Source organism: Ochotona curzoniae, unplaced genomic scaffold (assembly GCF_017591425.1).
Source record: "Ochotona curzoniae isolate NIBS_2020 unplaced genomic scaffold, NIBS_Ocur_1.0 contig_2599, whole genome shotgun sequence".
Classification (NCBI taxonomy): Eukaryota; Metazoa; Chordata; class Mammalia; order Lagomorpha; family Ochotonidae; genus Ochotona; species Ochotona curzoniae.
In genome coordinates, this window is record NW_024465520.1 from 12,402,874 (window position 1) to 12,427,502 (window position 24,629).

Here is a 24,629-nt window from a genome sequence, read left to right on the forward strand (position 1 = left end):
CGGACAGAGGAAGGACCATGAAAAAGAAAGCAAGCCACTGAGACAAAGCCCCACTTGGGCTTTACAACCAAGCTTTTCCTGAAAATGACCTTCTGCAGTCACCTGCACCCCAGCCCACCACTGACCCAAAGGCTCACCTCTACACACCATAGCTGGGTTAAGTTTTCACTCTGAGTATCAATAAGTTATGATGCTGAGGTTTCAGTATCTGCACAAGATTGGAGGGCAAATGTTTTGCAAACCATGGCAGTGTTCGTGGAAGAGACACCCCTGCGTCTCTCATCCGCACCCCAGAGCAGCCTTAGCATCCACCCTCACTGAGGGCCCTGTTCCCTAACTGTGGGTCTCGGATGTTTCCTTTACTTTATTAGGAGTGCCCTTTGTTCACTTGAAGCTGGTGCTTCCTCCATATCTCGCATAGGACAGTTTTCAGCTGACGGACATGGCATGTGAGATCCTTATCCACGCAGGAGCAGGAGTCATCAGAAGCTTGCTTTACTTTCCTTTGCACAACAAGGTCAGTGTAACACCAAGGCTTCGTAAAGAAACACCCCTGCAGTGGTGTGGTCCTTTTTGCAGCTTTTTCCTATTTGAGGTTTAACCAGTCATACTGTGTTCTTTGTCACTAGCTAGCTGCAGTTCCAGAAAAACGAGGGACAGCTCAGAATGGACTTGAGCACTCTGGACCTTCTGAAGGTGTTGGTTTATCCTGGACTTCACACTTTAGATGTGCAACACAGGATTCAAAGGAGAAGTAGAGAAAGTTTTCCATACGTAAAGGGCTGTGACCTTACAGAAGCTCACACAAAATGCTGAAATCATGGTTTGCCTTCACGCCTGTGTGCTCCGCGGATTAGTTCTCCGCTTGCCCCGCTCCAGCTCCCCAGCGGTACCAATTCAAGTTACAACAGCTAATCCTCAGGGGGATATGGCCCAAGCCCGCTTTGCTTTCTCTCCTTATTCCCCTCTGACCCTCCTCCCTTTGGTCTGACTGCAGCATAAAACCTTTGTGGTTCTCAACATTGTGCAACTTGCACATTTCCCTAGCCCTCCCACCCAGCCCCCTCCCCCCAAATCCTGGGGAACTCCGGTTCGTGCAGTGCCACCGGCATTACTCACTCAGCCCCATTCAGGCTTCCCCCAGCATTTATTAAGGGGCTCCAGGCTACTGCCTCTCACTTTCACTGCCCCCTGCTCAGCTCAGCTCACGGGAGAGCTTCTTTCACACTGCTGCGAGGCAAGAACCTCCCCTCCAGCAATGCATCTCCTTGCGATTCTGCTTTGGGCGCTCTGGTCGGCGGGGTTGGCCGAGAACTCGCATGATTACGAACTCATGTATGTGAACTTGGACAACGAAATAGACAATGGACTGCATCCCACCGACGACCGTAAGTTCCCTTTTAACTGTTTCTCCGCTAGTCCTGACTGCATTCGCTACAGCTCTGGGTCTGAAATACGGGATCTGTACTTTGCAGCCAAAAACAATCAAGCCAAACATTGTAGTTTGTTTTGTAAAAGTGAGAAGCGCCTGAGTTAAGAGAGAGGATCTGAGGAGGTATTTGTGCTGCCTACATTGACCGGGTTGAACTATTTGAAATCGTCAGTATTTGGCCGCTTTGTGCCACTGGCGCGCGATTTCCTGGAGTTCAACTTCATTCGGTCCTGAATGAATGGCTTCTGGGTCACTTCTGAGATACTTCCATGCTGTTTACCAGGAGGTATCCTTAAAGAAAAAGGGGGTCTCCCGGGGACGGGCTATTAAGTTGGGACCACCGTAGGAAGTTCCCTTTCACTAAGCGCACTCCAGGCAGATCTGGGTAGGGTTTTAATGCGCGTTTGTCCCGCTCTCCAGCCACGCCGTGCGACTGCGGTGCGGAGCACTCCGAGTGGGACAAGCTCTTCATCATGCTGGAGAACTCGCAGATGCGGGAGAGCATGCTGCTGCAGGCGACCGACGACCTGCTGCGCGGCGAGCTGCAGAGGCTGCGGGCCGAGATGGGCCGGCTGGCGGGCAGCCTGGCCCGGCCGTGCGCACCGGCAGAGCCGACGGTGACCAGGCTGGCCGAGGCGCTGGCCGAACTGCTGCCGGCCAGCCGCGCCGCGGACCGCAGGCTGGCGCTCCTGGAGCACGCAGAGGCGCAGCGGCGGGAGGAAGCGGAGCGCGCCCTGGAGGAGCTGCGGCGGGCGCGGGCAGAGCTGCACGCCGTGCAGGGCTGGGCGGCCGCGCGCTGGCTGCCGGCAGGTAAGAGACCCGGACCCTAGCCACCTCCCCTGCCGCCTCGTTCGGTTCTCTCGGTGCGGAAAACCGGCCTGTAGGCTCCTTGGGCACCTCCAGTGGGGGAGCACACAGACACACCTCTTTTCCGCATGCACAGTCACAGAGCCCGGGCACTCCCTCCGAGGCGGAGAAAAGGAAAAGTCTTCCTCCGTTCCAAGAAGTCCAGAGGAAAGCGCTGGCCTTGGACGTATTGGAGACGTCCAGGGCCCCTGACACTCGATCCCACCCGGGCGCACCAGGAGCTCCTAGGTTAGGTTACCACTGTGACCTCCCTCGCTGCGCAGCTTCCCTCCGTTAGGGATTTCCAGGACTTCTAATTTTATCCCGCCCCTCTCTGTTGGGGAGCTCTGGTTTCCCGCGCTATTTCAGGATCCAGCCTAACTTGGAGGGATGTTTTCCAGCTACTCTTGTCAGCGCTTCCTCCTCGTCCACAGAGAGGTGGAGCCTAGAGGCTGACCTGACCTCCACAAGGTCAGCGCATCCCCAGGGATCTGTGGAATTCTTATGACCCTAGAGACCTGAGGGGGGAAGTTTGACATCCAAGGTGGAACAGGCAGGGTAAGGGCCAATCCATGTGCGCCATCCTGCTTCACCCAAGGACAATCTGGGGATGCTGGAAGCAGATGCAAAATGTCCAAGTGCCAAGGGACACTCCAGGAATCCCTATTTACAAATTGGTTAAAAGAAGAAGAGATTTGGAGCCCAGCAACATTCCTTTATTAATCACTTTTAAGAAATGCTGATAGGACAACCATCTGTGGATTACATTAGAAAATCGGTATCCTATGTAAGAGTATAGAAATTGATAGACTTTCCCAAACAGAAAAACAATTTAAAAAGCACGCCACTTTGCCCTGTATTTCCAATCAAACCCATCTAACTGGATGGGGTGAGGGAAGAATCATCTATGAAAACATGGTTCAATTCAGATCACCCAAGTGAGGCCAGTATGCCAGCCTCCTGAAGAGCCAGGGGCTGCTTAACCGCAGCGCCCACATTTCCCGAAATATTAGTAAGACTTCAGAGGACAAAAAGTGGAACAGCAAATGTTCAAGTCTTTCAAAAGTTAGTGGAAAATGGAATTCAAGGCACATTTATTTTGATGCACAGATATGGAAATCCACGTATAGGTTTCTCATGATACACTGTTCCATGAACTTCTACAAGTCCACCGTGGATCCTCAATGCCGTGCTAGGGGCAAAGTTCTGATTCTGTGAGCGTGTTAATGCATGATAGTTCTGGTGTTGTGCAAGCTGTGCAAAGTCACTGTGTCTCTAATCTACCTCAAGAAATAACCCTCGTTTTCCTCTTCCCTCTGCTCCTGATAGTAGAAGAGCCGGCTCTTGTTGTACACAGAAACACTGCACCCAGTCTTTGGTTTCCCTTCCCTTGGTCTGCTGCCAGCTTGGACCCTAGGGACTGCCTCATCATCTTGGTTTTGGTCTCCTAAAAACCTGGCTTTCATTTAGCTTGTTCTTTAATACTAAAATCAGAAAAAAAAAAAAAAACCTATCAGCTAACATTTCTCCTATGAGAGCGCCTGATATTGCAAAGAGGCGTTCAGAGCACCAATCATTGATCAACAAAAGAAGCCCCCCAGAACCTGCCCACATGGGGTTCCACTGCGGGAACTCCTGCAGCCAGGGGGTCTCCCAGACATAATCAGCACGCCCTCTGGAATGCAGTGCTCACGACCTGGACTTATTCCAACAGGAAACCAGTTAATTAGGCTGCAGTAGGCACTGCCTTGATCACTACTATACCAGAACTTTACAGAGACCAGAATATCTTAAGTGCCCATGGGGAAGGGAATCTTTTGTTCCATGATCTTTACTTGATTTAGTTGATTTCACTATCAAAAGATTTCTTGGCTATTACTAGGACATAAAGTCCCTGTTTGTTCAAAGTTTTCTGGACAGAGCCACTTCCACAAATCAGAATAAACTTATTGTGTTTTACATATATATATATATATACATATATATATATATATATATTTTTTTTTTACTGCAAGTTCTGTCCAACCACTAGCTAGTGTTTAAATGCCCTGGGAGTTTGATTTTCAAATCAGTCTGATTTTCAAATCAGTCACACTTTCTTTAGGTTTTTGCAACATTTCCGTCTCTGTAAAAAGGAAGGTGCTTCAGAAAGCTTGTGAAAATGGGACTAAACACAAGGTATTTTGGTATAAAAATTTTGAAATTCATGCACGCAAGGAATCTTCAAAAAGTTCATGAAAATATGATGAAAAAACTGCATGAATTTTAAAAACCTTTTGCAACAGTTTTGATTTCCTTTTCCACAAGCATGTTGAAGTACCCTTGCATAATCAGAGAAAGCGGACTTCTCTGGTTAAACATTTCAGCAGCAGCATTTCCCAGAGATTCCCAGAAAATGCGCATGTCTGCATCTCCACCCTCTGGATCAGCTATGTGCCCTTGAGATGGAGAGAGGTGGCTGTTTGCTGAGCTCTCAAATTCAAGTTCAAGTGTCCCTTCCTCTTAAGTGCTCAGTGAAACCTGTTCTCCAATTAGGTTCCTTGTGGGGATTCATTTCTCTTAAACGTTTACTTTTAGGGCCCAAGCATGCACAAGTATGTGGGCAAAGTAAAAGTGTTTCAGCATCTCCCTGGCCCACCCCGTTCTTGATGCTGCATTCTTGTTGCTTATAGATTTGTAAAACATTAAAAGCAGACTACAAGGTTCATTTATAGGTAATACTAAGACTGGAGAGAATATGAGATTCATCCAAAGCTGTGGCATACTCATTAGTAGTAAAACAGGCCGAATTGGAAACCTCATAGCCAAATCCAGGGATTCCAGCAGAAAGAGACAAGGTAGTGCAATGGTTAGGGTATGACCTCTGCGACCAAACTCCTTAAGTTCAAACCTTAGTTTTATCACTTGTCAGCTATGGAGACTCAGACTAAATTATGTTTGTCTTGGCTTTCTCATCTTTAAAGTGGGAATAAAAAGACTACTGCTAACATTGATAGTAGATGGGTTAAAATGACATTTTAGTGGCTCAGAGAACATATGGTCCAAAGAGTCACTGAATGAGCATCCAGTAAGCATTAGTCAGCCGTATTTACACTGTTGGCTTTCTACAAACTCTGCAAAATTTGCAAATGTTGCAAACTATGTATTTCCAAGTGACATCACTCTTTTAGCATTTTGTTTAGAAATGCTTGTAGCTAATGGCTAAATGGAATGAACTAGGTTCGCTGGATTTCACAATCTATTATTGAGGAACTTGGCGGTGATGAGACACACAAATTGAGCTCTAATTCTTGAACTATAGAGCTATTGTTGGAGTTTCACCCATAATGATTCCAATTTTGTAAAAGCAATAACAGAATCTATGCTAATTTAGAGGGGAGGTAGTCACTCCACAGGGTTTTATTGTTTTAGGGTCTGGACTGCTTGGCTTCTTCTGTTGCATGACTTCTTTCCTACACAGATGCTTCGCTGAGTAAGAGGATGGCTTTCCTCATCATCTTCTTCTTCTTCTTTTTTAAAGATTTACTTATTTTTACTGGGAAGGCAGATCAGATTTTATTCAGGGAAGGAGAGACAACGATCTTCCATGTGCTGGTTCACTCTCCAAATGGCTGCAGGGCTGGAGTTAAGTCTATCCAAAGCCAGGAGCTAGGAGCTTCTTCTGGGTCTCCCATGTGGGTGCAAGGTCCCAGGACTTTGGGCCATCTTCTGCTTTCCTAGGCCACAGGCAGGGAGCTGGATGGGAAGTGGAGCAGCTGGGACATGAACCAGCACCCATATGGGATCATGGCACTTGCAAGGTGAGAATTTAGCCACCGAGCCCTCATGCCAGGCCCTCATCTTCTTTTACAAATTACAGTTGAGGCTGCTTAAGTCACAATGTAATGCTGCGTATAGTTTTCCTTTACCATTCTTAGAAAAAACTATGTTAAAATAGGTCAATGCCAGAATAAATGTGAATGAACTTCTCTCACATTCTTTGTCTTATTTTCTTGCTACTTTAGGTTGTGAAACAGCAATCTTATTTCCCATGCGTTCCAAGAAGATTTTTGGAAGCGTGCACCCAGTGAGATCCATGAAACTCGAGTCTTTTAGCGCTTGCATTTGGGTCAAAGCCACAGATGTATTAAACAAAACCATCCTGTTTTCCTATGGCACCAAAAGGAACCCCTATGAGATCCAGCTGTATCTCAGCTATCAGTCCATAATGTTTGTGGTGGGTGGAGAGGAGAACAAACTGGTTGCTGACACTGTGGTCTCCCTGGGAAGGTGGACCCACCTGTGCAGCACCTGGAATTCAGCGAAAGGGAGCATGACCTTGTGGATGAACGGGGAACTGGTGGCTACCGCTGTCCACACGGTCCCAGGGCACGTGGTTCCAGAGGGAGGAATCCTGCAGATCGGCCAAGAAAAGAATGGCTGCTGTGTCGGTGGGGGCTTTGATGAAGCACTGTCCTTCTCTGGAAGACTCACAGGTTTCAATATCTGGGATCGTGTTCTGAGCAATGAGGAGATCAGAGAGAGTGGAGGAGCAGAGTCCTGCCACATCCGGGGTAACGTTGTTGGGTGGGGCGTCACAGAGATTCAGCCACATGGCGGAGCCCAGTATGTTTCCTAAGTGTTGTGAAACTCTACTTGAAGCCAAAGAAGAAACTCGTATTTCAAATGTATGCCAGCTGGGAAGGTCTGAAAACCTCACTTTGTAATAAGAACACTTGAGACTAATGAAGGAAAGAGTTGAGGTTGATCTTTATTTACCTTGGCAGAATACTGAATAAACAGTTGAAGGGCAGACATTGGAGAAAGGTTTGGGGGATATTGTTTCTAGATGTTGTGCCATGGTGCTTTCAGATTAATGCCATTTCTCTGTCAGATAAACTCTCAAAAAATTAAAAAGGACTGGATTGTTGAACAGAAGGGTAATTGTTCCACTTGGATCTGGCCAGAGGCAAATTTTAGATTGCAAGGAAAACAAAACATGTTGTCCATTGTTCATTGTTATGTATGTATCTTATTTCAAAAGATAATAGAAACATATTTATACCATAAGGTGACTTAACAAATAGAAATGTAGTATGTGTTTTAGTCGAATGTCATTTTTCTGAGAAGATAGTTGTATAAGTTATATGTAAAATGGGTTTGTATTAATTTTATTAAGACTATTTTTGTAAAGCTCTACTGTGAATAAAATCTTTTATAAAACTAACTCATGTCATCTAGTTGTAAATGTAAGAGACACGTTGGAGCAAATCCAGCCTTTTTGTTTTTTCTTCATCTGGAGCAGGCAATTAGCTTTCAGACACTAACCTATTCTGTAGCTGGTGATAGTACTACCAGAAACAAACCATAGAGCTGTTTAAGCTTCGGATTCCTACAAATCATAAAAAATACAATCTTGCAGAAGTCAGTTTTTCTCTCCCTCTCTCCCTTTCTCTGTCTCTCAGTTTCCTCATCAGAGAGATTGAGGAACTGAAGCAATGACAATCTGTAGGTTTCTTCCAATTTGACGATTCCTGGAGCTTGTACAGCTTTTCTGTACTATTTTAACTCAGAACAGGCAGTGCTTTCACACACATGTGAGGTCTGCAAACAGTGGTTAAGAACTGTCACTGGAGAGACAGAGGAGTCTTGAAGCATTAACTCACACCCTTAAAACACACCCAGTTCCCTCACCCATGGGCCAGGGGGACAGGGACAGTCACACCCCTCTATACTGCAGATGGCAGGTAACTCTCTGCACCCAGCACCTTGTTCTGTAGACTCCCCACAGGGCTGACAATAGAGCATCATAGCGACACCTCTGAAGTGTGGCAAAACCACAGTGATGATGAGTCTAAAGTTAGGGCCTGAAAAACCACAGGTTCATAAACAACCACCTGTTCAGAAAATCTGAAGAATAGAATCAGGGATGATTCACACCCAGTTAGCTAGGGGTCCTTAGATTTTGTGACTAGCTAGCTGGGCATCCTTGAGACATACTGTAGAACTCTTCTGGATTCTGTCAGTAAAAGGAAGTGGTTGGACTCTTTATTTCAGCAATAACATCCCAGAAATGTAATGGTATTTGAGGCTGTTCTTGCTCAGTGCAAGGGCCTCCTATTCTTGAGACCTGCAAAATTAGGCTGATGCCTTTCTAAGAAAATAATGTGCAGTTACACACAGGCAGGCCAGTCTCAGATTCCAAGACACTACGTGGTGCAAATTTGCAGGCACATGGGCCACATGCAAGTCCCTGTCTAGCTACTGTCTACGTGTCTTCAACTCTGAGCTGATAGAAGAAACACTGAATTTAAACTATGGCAAAAAGTTAGGAATGCTTTTAGTTCCCTGGCATATTTCTGCATAAATTGGGATGTGTTTACCACACTCACAAATAGCTCAGGCCTAGATAAATGTGAACTCAAATGGTGGTGGAACTCATATGTATATATATATATATAACATGTTGAAGACAAGGAAGAAATAAACAGAAGAAAATAATCTTTGGGTTATCAATGTATAAATTTTTATCAGCTATGGCAGTAAGTTGGGATAGCTATCTCAGGGACTTCTACTTGTCCTTTGATTTGTTTATTTTCTTATGTGCCAAAATTTTAATCTTAGTGGCTTATACGGCCACTCCAAAGTAGACATACAACTAAGCTCCTACCAATGTTGAAACATGCGTATTAGTCTTTTTCCCTTTATTTTTCTGTCTGTTCAGGATGTGGTGATGATAGTCAGAATTTCAGCAACCATCTTACACCAGGAAATTCCATGCAACAATATCAAAGAAGTCTGCATATCTGATGGTTCATTTATTTTATTTGAAAGGTAGGCTGCAAGAGATTCTCTATCTGCTTGCCCACTTCCCAAATGCCCACAATGGCTAGGGCTGGGCCAGGCTAAGACCAGGAGCCAGGAGCTCCATTCAGGTCTCCTACGCTGGTGGCAAGGGTTCAGACACTTGAGCCATCATCCACTGCCCTCACAGATGCATTAACAGCGAGTTAAATTGGAAGTATAGCCACTGGGATTTCAACCAGTGCTCTGATAATAGAGGCTGACATCACAGACAATGGCATAACCCGTTTACCACATAGCTGTCCCTAGATTTATTCTTACATGAGAGAAAAATATACTTCCACCTTCTTTGTTGCATTATTGGTTGATAACCAATCCTGAGCCAATGATTTTTTTTTAAATAAGAGAACTAGGTACTTGACTCTTTTGTCATTTTAAATTATTATTATTATTATTTTATGATACCAACACATTCATAAACTATGCTCAGAGGATGTGTTTTACAAATTCTCAAGAAGCTAGATGTTTGGCTTTTTAAAAGCTATCAATAAGCATGTGATATGTTTTTTCTTGTATTCACTTTAGCATTTGATATACTTTAGATTTCATCAAAAAGAAGAGAGAATGGATGTATAGGACTGAAATAAAATATCTAAAAAGAAGCATCTGATACTGGCTTAGGGTAGTTCCTTGGGACACCATGTCTCTCACTAGGTCAGTTATTAAAGGTATCATCGTGCAAGGGCACAGTAAAACAACCATGCAAGGTGACAAGTTATCAAGAGGAATTGAGTGTATATATTTTACATCGTGCACATAAATGGTCACTGCTCTGCTCTAGCGCAATGAACGGTCCTGGTTTGCGTGGGACTGTCAGAGTTTCTACCCTGAAGGTTCTGTGTCCCAGGCCTCCCAGTCCCAAACCACTAAGGACAATTTGTCACTCTAGAAAGGTTCCATGTCCTAGACCTCCCAGTCCAGACCACTGGAGACAGTTTGTCACTCTGGAACATTCATACGGACGTCCAATGCAGCAACATTTTTGCAGAGATAACATACAAGCATAAATAAAACATAGATATATTTGCATGCCTTTTATAATATAAATAAATTGGCTTTCACGTATTAGTTCTTTCGATATTTAAGATATCTGACATCTAAGTATTTACAGTTACTTAACTGGATTTACTTTAACAAAAAATGATATTTTTTCAAACGAATTATAATTGATCTTTATAATTGACTTTTTATTATTTATTTCTTATCAAGTCTTAGAAATACATTCTTTTAGCATTTTACTAGGCTCAATATTTCCAGAATTATTCTTTATCTGCTTAAGCAGCAGTACCTTTAGGGGCTGGAGTTGTGTCACAGCAGGTTAAGCTACAGTCTGCTATGCCAGCATCCCATATGGGCACCAATTCAAGTCTGGGTTGCCCCACTTGTGATCCATGATAATGAACCTGGAAAGGAACTAAAGACGGCTCCAGTCCTTGGGCCTACACCCATACGGAATCCCAGGCTCCTGACTTTTTCCTTGTCCACCCCTGGACACCGTGCCCAACTGCGGAGTGAACAGGCAGATAGAGAAGCTTCCCTTCCCTCGCTGTGTGTAACTTGCCATAAACAAAATTCCTCCAATAAATAAAATTCTCTTCTTTACAAAGAATGGCATCCCTAAAGTTAAAAGTATCAGTTAAGGCAGTTTGTAGAATTGATGTATGTACTCTGGGAGTTGATAAATGGGGACCCATCAGTTGTGTAAATCTGAAGCACAGAAACAAAATTGTTGGACTTTAAGTTGTCATCCAAATCTGGCACCATCGCCCACTAACTTAATAACTGTAAGGTAGCACGTATGTGAAGCAGTCTTTCTGAATCTCAGATTAACTAAAAAATTGGGGACACATCTTGCCTACTTTGTTAAAGGATCATTAAACAGATGGTGTATATTCAAGGCTTTCTAAACTACGTTTGAAACAAAATAGTTATCTCAAAAGGATATTCCTTTAAGAGGATTAACACTCATAGAAGTAACAAAACAAAACAAAATGAACACACAATGACTCTCCCGTGTGTGAAGTCACTTTTCAGCTCAGTGGATGAATGGCCTCAACTGTGAGGTCCACTTTCTACCTCACAGTGGCCTCTGCTGGAGAAGTCGAGAAGTTACAAACTCCGACTTCGATTCCTAACATTTTGAAATATGCAACAGTCTTCTATTCCAAGATGTGTTTTTTCCCCCATATTTGGACGTTTCTTTAGAACTACTTCTTACTGACAGAATATTTGATAGTTTCTTAGGTATAGTATTACTCGTGGTGAATATTTCTAGTAAGACTGCTTAGTAGTTTGTGAGATTATTTGACTAATAAACTCTTTCCTAACAACCTATAATACTATGAACTTAAAATTCTCCCCTTGAAAATAATTGTGTCGTGATTGTTTTGACTTGAGAGGCAAGGAGACACAAAGAGTCCCCATCTGTGGCTCATGCCTTAACTGTTCCCAACAGCCCTGGACTCAGTGCATGTCTCCCCACGTGGCTGGCAGGAGCCCAGCCCCGTGACGTATGCCTGCTACCTCCCGAACTCTGCATCAGCAGGAAGCTGGAGGCAGGGCAGTCCGAGTACTTGACCCACATACTTCATTATGGGAGCATCTCCATCACCAGGTCCAACCATCATAGTCAATATTATTATTTTTTAAACATCTGCTTATTTTATTGGAAAGGCAGATTCATAGAGAGAAGAAGCTACAGAAAGAAAGATGAATCTACTTTTCCACTCCCCAAGTGGCCACAATGGCTGGAGCAGAGCTGAGCAGATCCAAATCCAGGAGCCAGGAACTTCTCCCAAGTATCCCACACTGGTGAAGGGTTCCAAAGCTTTGGGCCATCCTCCATTGCTTTCCCAGGCCATAAACAGGGAGCTGGATGGGAAGTGGAACAGTCAAGAATTGAATCAAAGCCCATATGGGATTATGGCACATGCAGGACAAGGATTTACCCACTGAGCCATCACAGCAGGTCCAACTCTCTGTCAATCTTTAATGGCTAAACATCTCCACAGGGATCATGAAAATCCCAAAATGTATATGATTCTGCCTCAATCTGTGTTTATGTCTTTTCACTTTTTACCATTTGAAAGGAGAGGAAAGACAGACAGATAGCTCCATGTGCTGGCCCACTCCCTTAAATGTCTGTGATGTCTGGAGCTAGGTTAGGCTGAAGGCTGTGGCTGGGAATAGAATCCAGGTCTCCCACAAAGGTGGCAGGAATCCAATTGAGTGAGTCCTCACTGTTGCCTCCAGGGGAAGCATTAGCAGGAGGTTGGAGTCCGGAGCTGGAGCCAAGTATTCTGATATGGGCCTCTAAAATGAGACGCAAGCATTTTCACCACCAGGCTTAATGTCTATATCCCAATATTTTAATATACATCTCATATGTGTTAGATCCTCAACTAGCCATGATGACAACAATGATGATAACGAAAAGGAAGAATCACGGATGCCGTTCCTGACCAAAGTGCTTGGAAGTGGGCAGAGTATGTAGCTTTATCTCTGTAAGCCTCATCTGCCCTATGTGGCATCTCTTCTTACTGCTGAAGTAAATGAACCTCCAACTTTCTTTCTTTTTTTTTTTTTTAAAGATTTATCTATTTTTATTGCAAAGTCAGATAGACAGAGAGGAGGAGAGACAGAGAGGAAGATCCTCAGTCCAATGATTCGCTCCCCAAGTGATCTGAACCCAGGAGCCAGGAGCTTCTTCCAGGTCTCCCACATGGGTGCAGGATCCCAAGGCTTTGGGCCATGCTTGACTGCTTTCCCAGGCCACAAGTGGGAGGCTGGATGGGAAGAGGGGCCGCTGGGACCAGAACCAGTGCCCACATGGGATCCTAATGCATGCAAGGCAAGGACTTCAGCCACAAGGCCACTGTGTCAGGCCTGAGACTCCAACTTTCAATCTCTATTTTTCAAATAGCTCACCAATCAGGGACTTGCCTTTTGTCTCACGCAGAGAAAGAAATGAAGTGAATTTATCATAATTAACTAGACAGTCTTTCTCAAGCTATTGCCAACAAGTCAGAAAGGAATGTGGACTCTTGCTGAGACCATATTATATTTCCTTTCCAGAGACCTTCTGCTTCAATTTCAAGTCATTTGCCGTCCCCTTGTGACTTGTGCTGGAGGTCGTGTGGCAGACATGCCGCGGGAGAGGTGTAGAGCCTCATGACGGTCGCTGATTTGGAAGGCGGGGAGGAACATCCTGCTATTGGACGGAGAGCAGCCAACTGCACCACACCACGGGCTCCCAAATAAGGGCCTGAAGATGTCCTCCCAAACCTTCACGTGAGCCCTGACTGTTGGAGACATCCCTTTCTCGAGCTCTTCAATAATGCTGTCAGCTTCCAGGGTGAGAGATGTGATAAGCTGGACAGCACGGAGCTTGGGGTGTGCGTTTGCTTTCTAATCCTGGAAAGTATTACAGCTTTTCTTCACTCAGCCGGCCGTAGTTGGATCATGACTTGGGTGCACTGGAAACCCGCCCTCCCTTTGAAAAAGTTCTGTTGTTGCAAATATCGGATTTCTTGGTATAATTTAAGGATAAAAAGTGACCCAGGTGATATGCCTGCCACTCTTCCACTTTAACTCAAAGGAAAGTGTCCATTAATTACCCCTGAAGTGAAGTTTTAGGGTGTTTTCTTTATAATAATATTCAGCTAAAAAAGGATGTTCCTTTTCATTGCTAAGTTTTCTAATTTTTAAAATCATGAGTGAAGCTTACTAAAGGAATACATTTTACTGAAGGAGAGAGATTTCTAATTTTCTTCAAGATGGTTAGGTTTTTATTTCAACTGAAATTAACCTGTGAGTATTGTGACATGGATCCGTACTCAGGCAAGGACCTTTCTTATTGCATTGCGAGGAGTGCCCTGCTGTATAGTCGGTTTCTAGGGAAGCGCAGAGGGACTTGCTTCTTGCTTCTCCGTTACATCACACGGCGTGTTTGTCCTCACACTGTCACTAAACTGTCTTATCACCACAAATTTGACTGTTATCCCCTTCTCTCTCCTAACTTCTATTTTCTTTTGCCAAAACTGCTTTGGCTACGAGTTTCACTTTACCTTGCTCGTGGATTAAAATAAGCTTGCCATCCTTCTTGGGAAAAACTCATTGTAATTTCCCTGAGTTTGTTGACAACTGATATCTTTTCCTATGACAAATTTCCCCATCCACAAATATGACATGTTGCTCTTGTTAGTTATTCTTGATTAAATTGCTTCTAATAAAACCTTTTAAAAAAAGATTTTATTTTTGTTTGCGCGTCAGATATAGAGAGAGGAGGAAAGACAAAGGAAGATGTTCCATCTGCGACTCACTCCCCAAGCAGCTATAATGGCTGGTGCTGTGGTGATCTGAAGCCAGTAGCAGGAGCCTCTTCCAGGTCTCCCACGCGGGTGCAGGGTCCCAAGGCCTTGGACTGTCCTTAACTGTTTTCCCAGGCCAAAAGCAGGGAGCTGGATGGGAAGCGGAGCTGCAGGGATTAGAATCGGCGCTCATATGGGATCCTGGCACGTGCAAAGTGAGGACTTTAGGTGCTAGGTTAATGTGCTGGGCCATTAATAAAGTTTTAGAATTCTATTCTCAAAGGTCATGTAATCTTTTCCTCCAAGTATAGCTCTTTCCTTTGTATAATATATTTTAATATTACATTTCCCATGTATTATTGCTGGTATAGCTGGTTGCTATAAATTGATCTAGCAACTTCAGTGAAATTTCTCTTATGTCTACTAAACTATTAGAAAGTGTTTGGGACCTGGCATGTTGGCCCAGTGGATAAACCCTCACCTCGCAAACCCCAGGATCCCATATGGGCACTAGTTTGTATCCCAGCTGCTCCACTTCTCATCCAGCTCCCTGCTTGTGGCCTGGGAAAGCAGTCGAGGAAGGTCTAAAACCTTGGGACCCTGCACCTGCATGGGAGACCTGGAAGAGGCTCCTGGCTCCTGACTTTGGATCTGCTGAGCTTTGGCCATTGCCACCATTTGGGGCATGAATCAGTGGATAGAAGATCTTTCTGTCTCTCGTCCTGTCTGTAAAATCTGCCTTTCCAATAAAAATAAATAAACCTTAAAAAAAGTATTTGGATTTTCTACTACAGACAATATTTTCTAGAAATAACTCTTTTCTATTATATTATTACAATTTTCACTTATTTATCCATGGTAGGGTTTCATGAATTTGCAAACATGACTATCATGGTTTTAAAATGTGTAGTGTGGGAGAATCAAGATGGCGGAATAGGTTAAGGACATGTTTAAATGGACGGAGAAACATTTAATCAGGATGAAGCAGAGAGGACATATTTCAGGAAATAGGAAAGGACAGAACAACAGCAGAGGGGTACCTGGAGACTGACAGACACAGGAAAGCAGCAGGCACAGCAGTGTGGTGTTGCAGTAAATGATACTACAGCACGGCGATCTGAACTCCACCAGCAACCAGGTGGGAAGGGACTTTCACTGGGAGCTTGGGAGGTAAGCCCAGACAAAGAACTGTCCGTCCTGCTGGTCCCTTTGATTTGACCAGGAGCAGAGACAGGCAGTGCGAGAACAGAGTGAATTTCATAGCCTGGTCAGCTCCCTAGAGCTGAATTGGGCACCATTTTGCGTAAGGAGAAAAGGGCAAGGGAAAGAACTGAGCATGCTCTGAGCAGGGAGTGAGCTCATTTCTGACTCGGTGACTGCAATGACGTGGCATTCTATGGGTTCCATCTGGGGCATATCTGGGTAGCCCTCAGATCTGATGGATGAAGAACTGTTGTGGTAGCACGTCGGGTACCATTTTGCGCACTGTGGCAATAGCTTTGGGACTGCAGGGGACAACAGAGAACTGCGCATGTGCTGAGCTCGCGAGAGCTTGCTGAGGTCCCACAGGAAAATAATACCGACTGTTACATTGTACCGGTCAAAATAGGTCCGTGTGGCACCCAGACCTAATGTCTAACAGGTTCCGACAAGATCAGTGCCACCAACAACCTAACTAGATAGGACACCTGGTGTCTCTCTAATCCTGGAACCCACTCCAACCGGCAGAGGGAGAAAGGTTGCAGAGAAAACGGTGCAGCCTCAGCACGGTATCACAGGAGGTGGAGAATGGTGAGCCAAGAGCTGGAGCTGTGCAGACCATGGTGGATATCTGACATAAGAACCCAGACCTGGGCCCGGCGCAGTGGCGCAAGTGGTTAAGGTCCTCGCCTTGCACGCCTGGGATCCCATATGGATGCCGGTTCTATCCTGGCAGCCCCGCTTCCCTTCCAGCTCCCTGCCTGTGGCCCGGGAAAGCAGTTGAGGACGGCCCAAGGCTTTGGGACCCTGCACCCGCGTGGGAGACCCGGAAGAGCCTCCTGGCTTCGGACTGGCAGAGCATTGGCTGTTGCGCTCACTTGGGGAGTGAATCATCGGACGGAAGATCTTCCTCTCTGTCTCTCCTCTCTGTATATCTGCCTTGCCAATAAAAAAAATAATAAAAATAAGTCTTTAAAAAAAAAAGAACTTAGACCTGGAACTCGCTGGAGGTTGTGGCACAAGTGGCTGCAAGCAAAAAGTTGTGTGCCAACTGCAATAAGTAAAATCGCATTGTAGACCTGTGGGTGACACAGCTTAGAAACCTGCCCCAAGAAGAACACTCTGCTAACCAGAAGTACAATGACCAAGAGCAAAAGAAGAGACAAAGGCACAATGAATATTACCGAAAACTCCCCTGCAAAGGAGCAAAACCCTAGGCCAACCTCAGAGTTAACTGAGGAAGACATCGAGAAAATGGGGGACACAGAATCCATAAGACTCATTTTGAAGACTCTGGTCAAAAATGAGAAGCTCATGCAAGAGTTCAAAGAATTTAAGGAAGCAGTAAAGCAAATCAAGACTGGAATATCAGAAATTAAGAACACAGTAGAGCAAATTACAAGTACGGTGGAGAGTCTCCAAAATAGAATCAAGCAAGCAGAAGAAAAAATCTCAGAATTGGAAGATATCTCCTGTCACCAAAAAGCTGGAAGCAGAGCTGGATCAGGCCAAAAAAAGTATTCAGGAATTGAAAGACACTATTAAGAGGCCAAATATAAGAGTTATGGGAGTCCCGGAAGGTGCAGAAAGAGAAGCTGAGTTTGCAAATGTATTTAAGGAAATAATCAAGGAAATTTTCCCTAATCTGGTGAAAGAATTGGGAAACAAGATCCAGGAGGGACACAGAACGCCCAACAGGCTTGATCAAAAGCGATCTTCACCAAGATACATGATCATCAAGCTCTCTTCAATTGGACAGAAGGAAAAGATCCTGAAATGTGCACGTGAAAAACATCAATTGACATATAAAGGAATGCCAATTAAACTCACAGGAGATCTCTCACAGGAAACTCTACAGGCAAGAAGAGAATGGAGTGACATATTCCAGATTCTAACAGAAAAAAATTGTCAGCCTAGGATAACATACCCAGCAAAGTTTTCTTTCATCTTTGAAAATGAAATAAAATTCTTCCAGAGTAAAGAAAAGCTAAAGGAATTTGCCTCTTCCAAACCTGCCCTACAAATGATACTTCAAGATGTTCTCTTGACAGAGAAGAGGAATAGCACCTGCCAAAACCAAAGGCAAAGGTGAAGAACATCCCAGTAAAATGACAACAGAAGACTAAATCAATGAACAACCCATTCCTAAAATGACAGGACCAAAGTACCACCTATGTATATTTAACTCTGAATGTAAATTGCTTAAGCTCGATCAAACATCATAGATTATTAGACTGGATTAAAAAAACAAAACCCATCTGTTTATTGTCTGGAGGAGACACACTTCACCAACAAAGATCAGCGGAAACTCTATCACATGGGTTTTGTTGTTTTCTGTTGGTTTCCTCTCTTCAAAACACTTTCTTCTGATTAAATCATTCAATGACTCATAGATCATACAGTGGCATCATTTTCTTCAAGAAGGTTCTTGATTTTCACTTCTTCAGCTACACGTTATACATTTAATAGCATGTTGTTTAACTTCTTGGTGTTGTTAATTTCTTTTTTCTCTTGGATGTTGATTTTGTTTTGTGGCTCTTCATTTAAGGGAAGGTATAGTAGTTGTGTAATGGAGACTGTCATATCTAGTAACATGTCATTTAACTTCATGGCATTGTAAATTTCTATTTTTCTTTCTTTTGTATCATGACTTTTCATTTAAGGGAATGTACAGTAGTTATGTAATGGAGACTAACAACCAGATGTGAGGATGCAGTGTGGTATGCATTTCTGTTTCCAGACAAAGATGGACTTACAGTGAAACTGTGTATATTATATTTTGACAATAGGATTCTGGACTCTCTGCCATTGTCCATGCCCGCAATGATGAACATATGACTGAGTATGAAGTACTATATGTTAGTAATGATATAAAGGAACGGGGGGGGGGGAATTGGGGAGGGGATAAGGAAATATGGAACTGTATCATAAAATGATAGCAATAATAATAAAATGTGAAAAAAAAACTGCAATGGTCAAGGTTGGGCCAGCTTGCAACCAGAAACCTGGAACTCCACATGGGTCTCCCATGTGGGTGGCAGAGTCCCCGGGGTCCCAAGTGTTCTGGCCATCACCTTCTACTTTCCTGGAGGCCTTAGCAAGAAGCTAGGTCAGAACAGAACAACTGAGACTTCAGTGGCACTCTGACGTGGGACACCGGTGTTGTAAACCGAAGTTTACTTTCATGTCCATGAGGCTTTTTGGTCAGACATTATTCTGGATGTTTCTGTGAGGGTGTTTTGGATGTGATGAACATTTAAGCTGGCAGGGTTTCAGTAATGCATATTGTCTTAATTGTGTGGTTCACACCCAATCAGCTGAAGGACAAAATAGAAGCAAGCAATGATCTCTGAGCAAGAAGAAACTCGGCAGCACTTGGCCTGGACTTTGGACTTGAAACGCAACAGCCAGTCTGCTTGAGTCTTTGGTCTGTTGGCCCACTGCGGATTTTGGACTTGCCATAGACACATGAGCCAACTCCTTAAGCTACATCTTTCCCTAAATATACACATCTTGCTGATTTTCTCTGGAGAATCCTATTACACCACCCAAAGGACCTTCATCCAGGATGAGGCAACCTCAGCACAAAGAGGCTGCAGGCTGGAGGGGCAATTCTTTGGCTCGACCATTTAGACATCTCCTGCCATGCCTACACCAAGTATCACTACTGTATACTCACAGCAGGAGTATTTTCAAGGAAGTTATGGAAGCCACTTATTCAGGAGAGTTGGTGAAAGATCTCATCAGGTTATTGTGGAATCTCAAAGTGCCCAGAAAAGTTCCTGCAACGAGGAACCTTTCTTTAAAATGTCAATTCTAAGGCAGAGAGGCAAATACCCTCCCCACATGCCCCACTCACATATGCAACCATGGACACAGATCTTCCACTCACTGGTTTGTTCTGCACGTGTCTGTAACAGTCAGCAGTGGGCCAGAACTCACAGACTTCAGCCATTCCCTGCTGCTTCCTAAGTGTGCATAGCAGGGAGCTGGGGTCAGAGGCAGAGCTGAGACCCCAGCTCACACATTCCAATATGGGGTCCAGGTGTAACTGGCAGCATCTTCATTGTAGACCCCAATGCCTGTCCCCAGCCAGGAGTCTTGAGAGAGGCAGGCACTGGGGAGCAGAGAGCTGACAGGACCCTCACACATCCTCTCTACCTGCATCCCGAGAGCTCCATCCCTTTCTCCCTGTGGGTGACTCTGCTTGCTTGCTCATCATTGGATGGACCCTCAAAACTGTCTTCCCATTCAGCCTGGTAGTTAAGACACCTGAACGCCGCGTTGGTGCCTGGGTTTGGAACCCGCCTCTGCTCTGGACTGGATTCCTGTGGATGCGGGTGCCGGCAGGCAACGGGGTTGCTCAGGAGACCCATCTGGGAGACCTAAATTGAGTTCCTGGATTGTGATATTGGATTCTGCTTGGGCATTTCACACATTTGTAGAGTGAACCAAGAGCTGGGAACTCTTCATCTTTTTGCCCCTCTAAAAATAAAAGAAAACTTCTTTTATGGGTTTCAAGACTAATAAATAAATAAATAAATAAAATGTGACGTGTATACAAGTGCTTGTAATTCCTATAAAACCTTTTCCCAAAAGGTAGCCAAGGTAGTGAAATGAGAAAAATCTTTCCCTAAGCTTTCAGCAACTTTAATATCATGAATACTATGTAATTATCAGATTACTCTTGCAGCCAAAGGAAGTCAGGGGAAATACTGACTACGACGATGAATGAGCACACTTCAGCGATCGCAGGATGAGTGATGCTCATTGTCCTACTGGAGTTCAAAGGTGCCCGGACCCAGAAGGACACTGCGGGTGCTATTCACAGCTGTTGAGGGAGGCGGTGCTCAGAATGCACCTTAGGAGCATCTGGCACAGTGAACAAAACCTCACTCCTTGGCATCCAGTGGGCTTTTAGAGAACTGGAGGACTGAGGGATGATAACTTTTGTTATCTGGTGGACAGCCATGGCCAAGGAAAGCAAACAGAGTTTGAGATACAGCAGCACCACCTGTTCTACCGCAAATCAGTAGCACAGTTTTGTAAAGGGGAACAAGCAATCAGCTCTGGGGTTTGTTGATCAAGGCGCAACACCAAGGAGAAAGATTGACATTTTCTTCCCCTGCCATATACTGTCACATGGAATGAGCAGGCTGAATACTGTTGACTCTTGACACACCAGGTGGCTCAGCACAAAGACACAGAGGCCTCCTTGCTGGACAGAGCCATAGGGCATCCTCAGCAAGGAGTTCTGGACCTTTCATGGCAGCAGCCTCTGAGTCAATGAGCCTGGAGTCAACTAGTGCCACTCAGGAGGCAGGGCTTCTGCACTCATCTAGATACCTGTGGGAGGCAGCACGCACAGAATGGAGAGGAGGCTCACGGACATACTTGGATCACTTGACAGGGGATTGGTGCTCTACCCTAGCATCCCGCAGGGGTATGTGTCAGTAACATGTGGGCTGAGACATTCAAGGACCTCACAGAGCTTTATCAACCAGCATTGGCAACACTTGGATGCATGGCAAATAACTCTGTGTCTTGCTCACTGATCTCAAATACCAAAAACATGATTTCTGATATATATGAATTTAAAGGCAAAAAGAGAAGACAAGGAGAGTATTTTTCATGAACAACTTGACCTTTTCTTTCATCCCAATGTTTGAACAATTGATCAAGTCATCCTGATTTGACCTTTAACAGTAAACCAAACCCCAAACATAGTCATATTTAAGTCCTTACATGTTTTACAGACTATTTTATCTAAGAAAAGGCATTTTTAAAATGTTTTAGAATCAATGGAAGAAGAGGTTCTCCTGCTACTCCTGAGAGCAGAGGGACGCGTTCCTCTCAGTGTTAGGATAAGCTCTCTATAGTTGGTAGTCAGATGAGGGAACCAGGAGTTTAGAAAAGCCCATTCTCTAAACTGAGCAGTGCTGAAATGGAAAGACAATTGGAACCCTTCTAAGGAATCCAAGCAAGTCATATGCCAAGAGCAGAGACACAATTTCAGTCAGCCAAGTGACCCCATGCACATTCGTAAGTCAACTAGTAACAAAGTAAAGTATTGATGTACGCCACAATACTCCAGATTACTCCACAACACTCTTGTTTCCTGGAAGTCCTAAAGGCTTCTTGAAAATGCTCTCAGACAAATCACAACCCACAGCTCAGCCCTCATACAGTACCTTGGAGGATGCTCTTGACGATGGCTTCTGTGTGGTCAGCCAGGAGATCGGCCTTGGTGATCGCAGCCAGGGACAGGTAATTTGACATATTCCTGCGCAGTTCCTTGTTGCCTCTCTGGAGGAATTTCACTGCGATGGGGATGGCTAATGTCATCACAGAGGGCTGGTTGTAATTCTGAGGAAATATAAGGAAATAAAAACTATGAAGTGAACTCTTGATCTTGCTTGGGGGATGTCAAGGCTAACAGCATAAGCTGATGAGGACCACGAGAAGCAGGGTGTAGGATGCTAAGTGCTAAGGAGCACAAAATGAGTACTTAATCCAATATCAATGTCCTGGGGAAGGAGATGCCTTAAGTGGAAGCTGTAAGATATATAACAGTATAACAGATGACTGGACAATGTAAGGCAAGGAGTGGACAGAAGAGCAAGCGTGTGTGGGGGCAAAGGTGAGAGAGTGCATGGAGCATTAGTGGAGTTGTAAATGGCTCAGTAGTATGGCTGGAGTGTGCACTGAGGTGAGAAAGCAGGGGGTGATGAGGTGAGAGAGAGAGAGAGAGAGAGAGAGAGCCAAAATAATGCAAGATCGGGCATAACATGCCCAAAATTTCAGAACTGTTTTTTATAGCAACCAAAGTCACTAACGAGAAAAACAACCCATCAGATTACTTTGGAAAACAGCCAATATGCACTAAAAATTGCATTTGGGTTGTATCTTTAAAACTAAAGTTTCAGTTAATGATATTCAGATGAAAAAAACAAACATAAGACTAAAACCTAAGGGAATTCTGGACCCTAAAATAATTATCTCCTCTTGATTTATTTTGTGGATAAACATAATGCATTTGCTTATCAAATAGTGTTATTAATGCTAAATGGCCTAGCTAGGAAATAATATTAGAAAAACATACATCGTTTTCTTTAAAACCCCACTCACTACTTGTAACTAATAACCACTCCTCAGAATGAATACATGGTAAACGTTACTCAGAGCACAATGTATTTGGGAAACTGACTTGTAAAGTCAGTAAAAATGAGACATGGCTGTTTCAAATTCTTTGTGTGAAAAGTGGTTTTTTTTTGCACTGCTAGATTTTATGCCTTCTGGAACCTTTCAAAATTATGGGCTTATGGTATTCTCAATAAACCTCTGACAAATAGAGTATCTAATGAAAAAATGTAAATCTATCGTGATAATTACCGCCAAGAACATAATGGGGTGGGAGAGCGTCTAACGGGACTCCAATCTTGGCTGTGTCATCATCTTGCTAGGCTCCACTTAGGAGATGATTGACACACCTTTTTCCAATCAGTCTCAGAAAAGGATTTCAAAGCAGACACACAATCTGTAGGCTGTGACCTTCACATAAAGAGAGTCAAACAGTGACCACCATCCAAGTAAAAGTTTACCTTTAGGTAATGTCCGGTTTCTTTGCAGCTGATAGAGAACATAAAGTGGTGGGTAAGAGTGGCACGTAGAAGCTATTTGTTTGTCATTACCTAATTGTTTCTTTTTCCCTTGGCAGTATATTTCCAAAATTTTAGCTGGTGTATTTTAGCTAAATGCTTTTCTCAACCTTGTTGGCATTTTGATATGACCATGTACACAGTTAAGGTCAATGGCCAGAAGTGGTGGTGATGTGCACAGTCTCTAAGTTAGTGTTACCATAAATGACTTCATCTCTGGTTCCTTCTCTTTCTTTAATGTTGACAGCAATGAGGATATTGTAACAAAGACTAGGAGAAATTCTAGCACCATGAGTTAGACACTGTGTATTGAGTAACAAGGAGCAGAAAAATGTTAGGAGGAGTCTAGGTTTGTGCATGGAGCCACGATATTAGCCTTGGATTGCTTCTCTTGAATTACTTGATGAGAGACAAAGATCCATGCTATAGAATCTAACCCAGTGCTATATTTAGACCAGTTTTTGCAAGGTAGCCTATATCTTGATCAATACAGTGTAAAGCCTGGCTACATTCATTCTTTAACTTTCCCCTGTAGTATAAATGGAAAATTCCAAGCTCAGATGGAAAGAAATGGAGAATTTCACCCTTGCTATGTCAGATCACATAATAAGGACAAAAGAAATGACATAAAAGGCAAAATTTGTGATGGACATACAGGGTCCCTCAGCAGGACTGTGGCATCTTAGAAACTGGACAGTTGTAACAATTGTATATCTATGGAAGAGAAGTGTATCTTGATCCGCTTATCTCCCTTAACAAAAAACCAATTCAAGATTGATTACAAATCAAAAGGAGAAAAATAAACCAAAGGCAGAGAAGAAAAAATAACATGTTAATAGCCTCAAAACAAGCAAAGTTTTCCTTAAATATAACAAGCACAGTATTTTAAAAAGACTCATAAAATAAATAAAATCAAACTTCTAATCACCATGAAATAGTATTAAGAAGATGAAAATGATAATTCAAGGAATGAAGGGTGATATTTGTAAGGCAGTCTTCCAATACAGGTCCACTGGAATCCCAAAATAGATATCAAAAAGTTTTCCAAAACAAAAAGGGAAAAATAGACAAAATAGATACAGGACTTGAATAGATGCTTTACAAAAGAGCTCAATATATCTCCAAACCTGAAGATATGATCAACCTAATTCATCATTAATTTTGGTTCAGATTCTATTTATAGGGTGTTTTAGTAAGTCATTATTAGGATATGAATCAACCACTATCGTGGAGAAGAAGTATAGTGTTATAATCTCGGATTTTCTTCTTTGAAGTACACTCAGAAGTTAGTATGGGTGGAATGGTTATCATAGCACTGAAGATGCCCATAAAGACGACACA

The 24,629-nt window shown here is 43.7% G+C and overlaps 2 protein-coding genes across 3 annotated transcripts in view; one reads left to right on the forward strand and one right to left on the reverse strand.

Annotated features, from left to right (window-relative positions):
* VEPH1 (ventricular zone expressed PH domain containing 1) overlaps window positions 1–24,629 on the reverse strand; it is a 177,875-nt gene that overhangs the window by 129,104 nt on the left and 24,142 nt on the right. For both annotated transcript variants that reach the window (XM_040974935.1, XM_040974934.1), the window contains exon 3: window positions 21,822–21,996. In XM_040974935.1, the coding sequence (XP_040830869.1) occupies window positions 21,822–21,996 (175 nt within the window). The remainder of the gene's footprint in view (window positions 1–21,821; window positions 21,997–24,629) is intronic.
* On the forward strand, window positions 1,259–6,896 carry PTX3 (pentraxin 3). Its single transcript, XM_040974936.1, has 3 exons — window positions 1,259–1,388; window positions 1,853–2,242; window positions 6,283–6,896. Exons 1-3 carry the CDS (start codon window positions 1,259–1,261, stop codon window positions 6,894–6,896), a joined length of 1,134 nt encoding a protein of 377 aa, XP_040830870.1.

Coding starts and splice junctions, on each gene's coding strand:
- PTX3 (XM_040974936.1), top strand. CDS start 1,259: ATGCATCTCCTTGCGATTCTGCTTTGGGCGCTCTGGTCGGCGGGGTTG. Junction 1,389..1,852: donor ACTGCATCCCACCGACGACC/GTAAGTTCCCTT, acceptor CCCGCTCTCCAG/CCACGCCGTGCGACTGCGGT. Junction 2,243..6,282: donor CGCGCGCTGGCTGCCGGCAG/GTAAGAGACCCG, acceptor TTGCTACTTTAG/GTTGTGAAACAGCAATCTTA.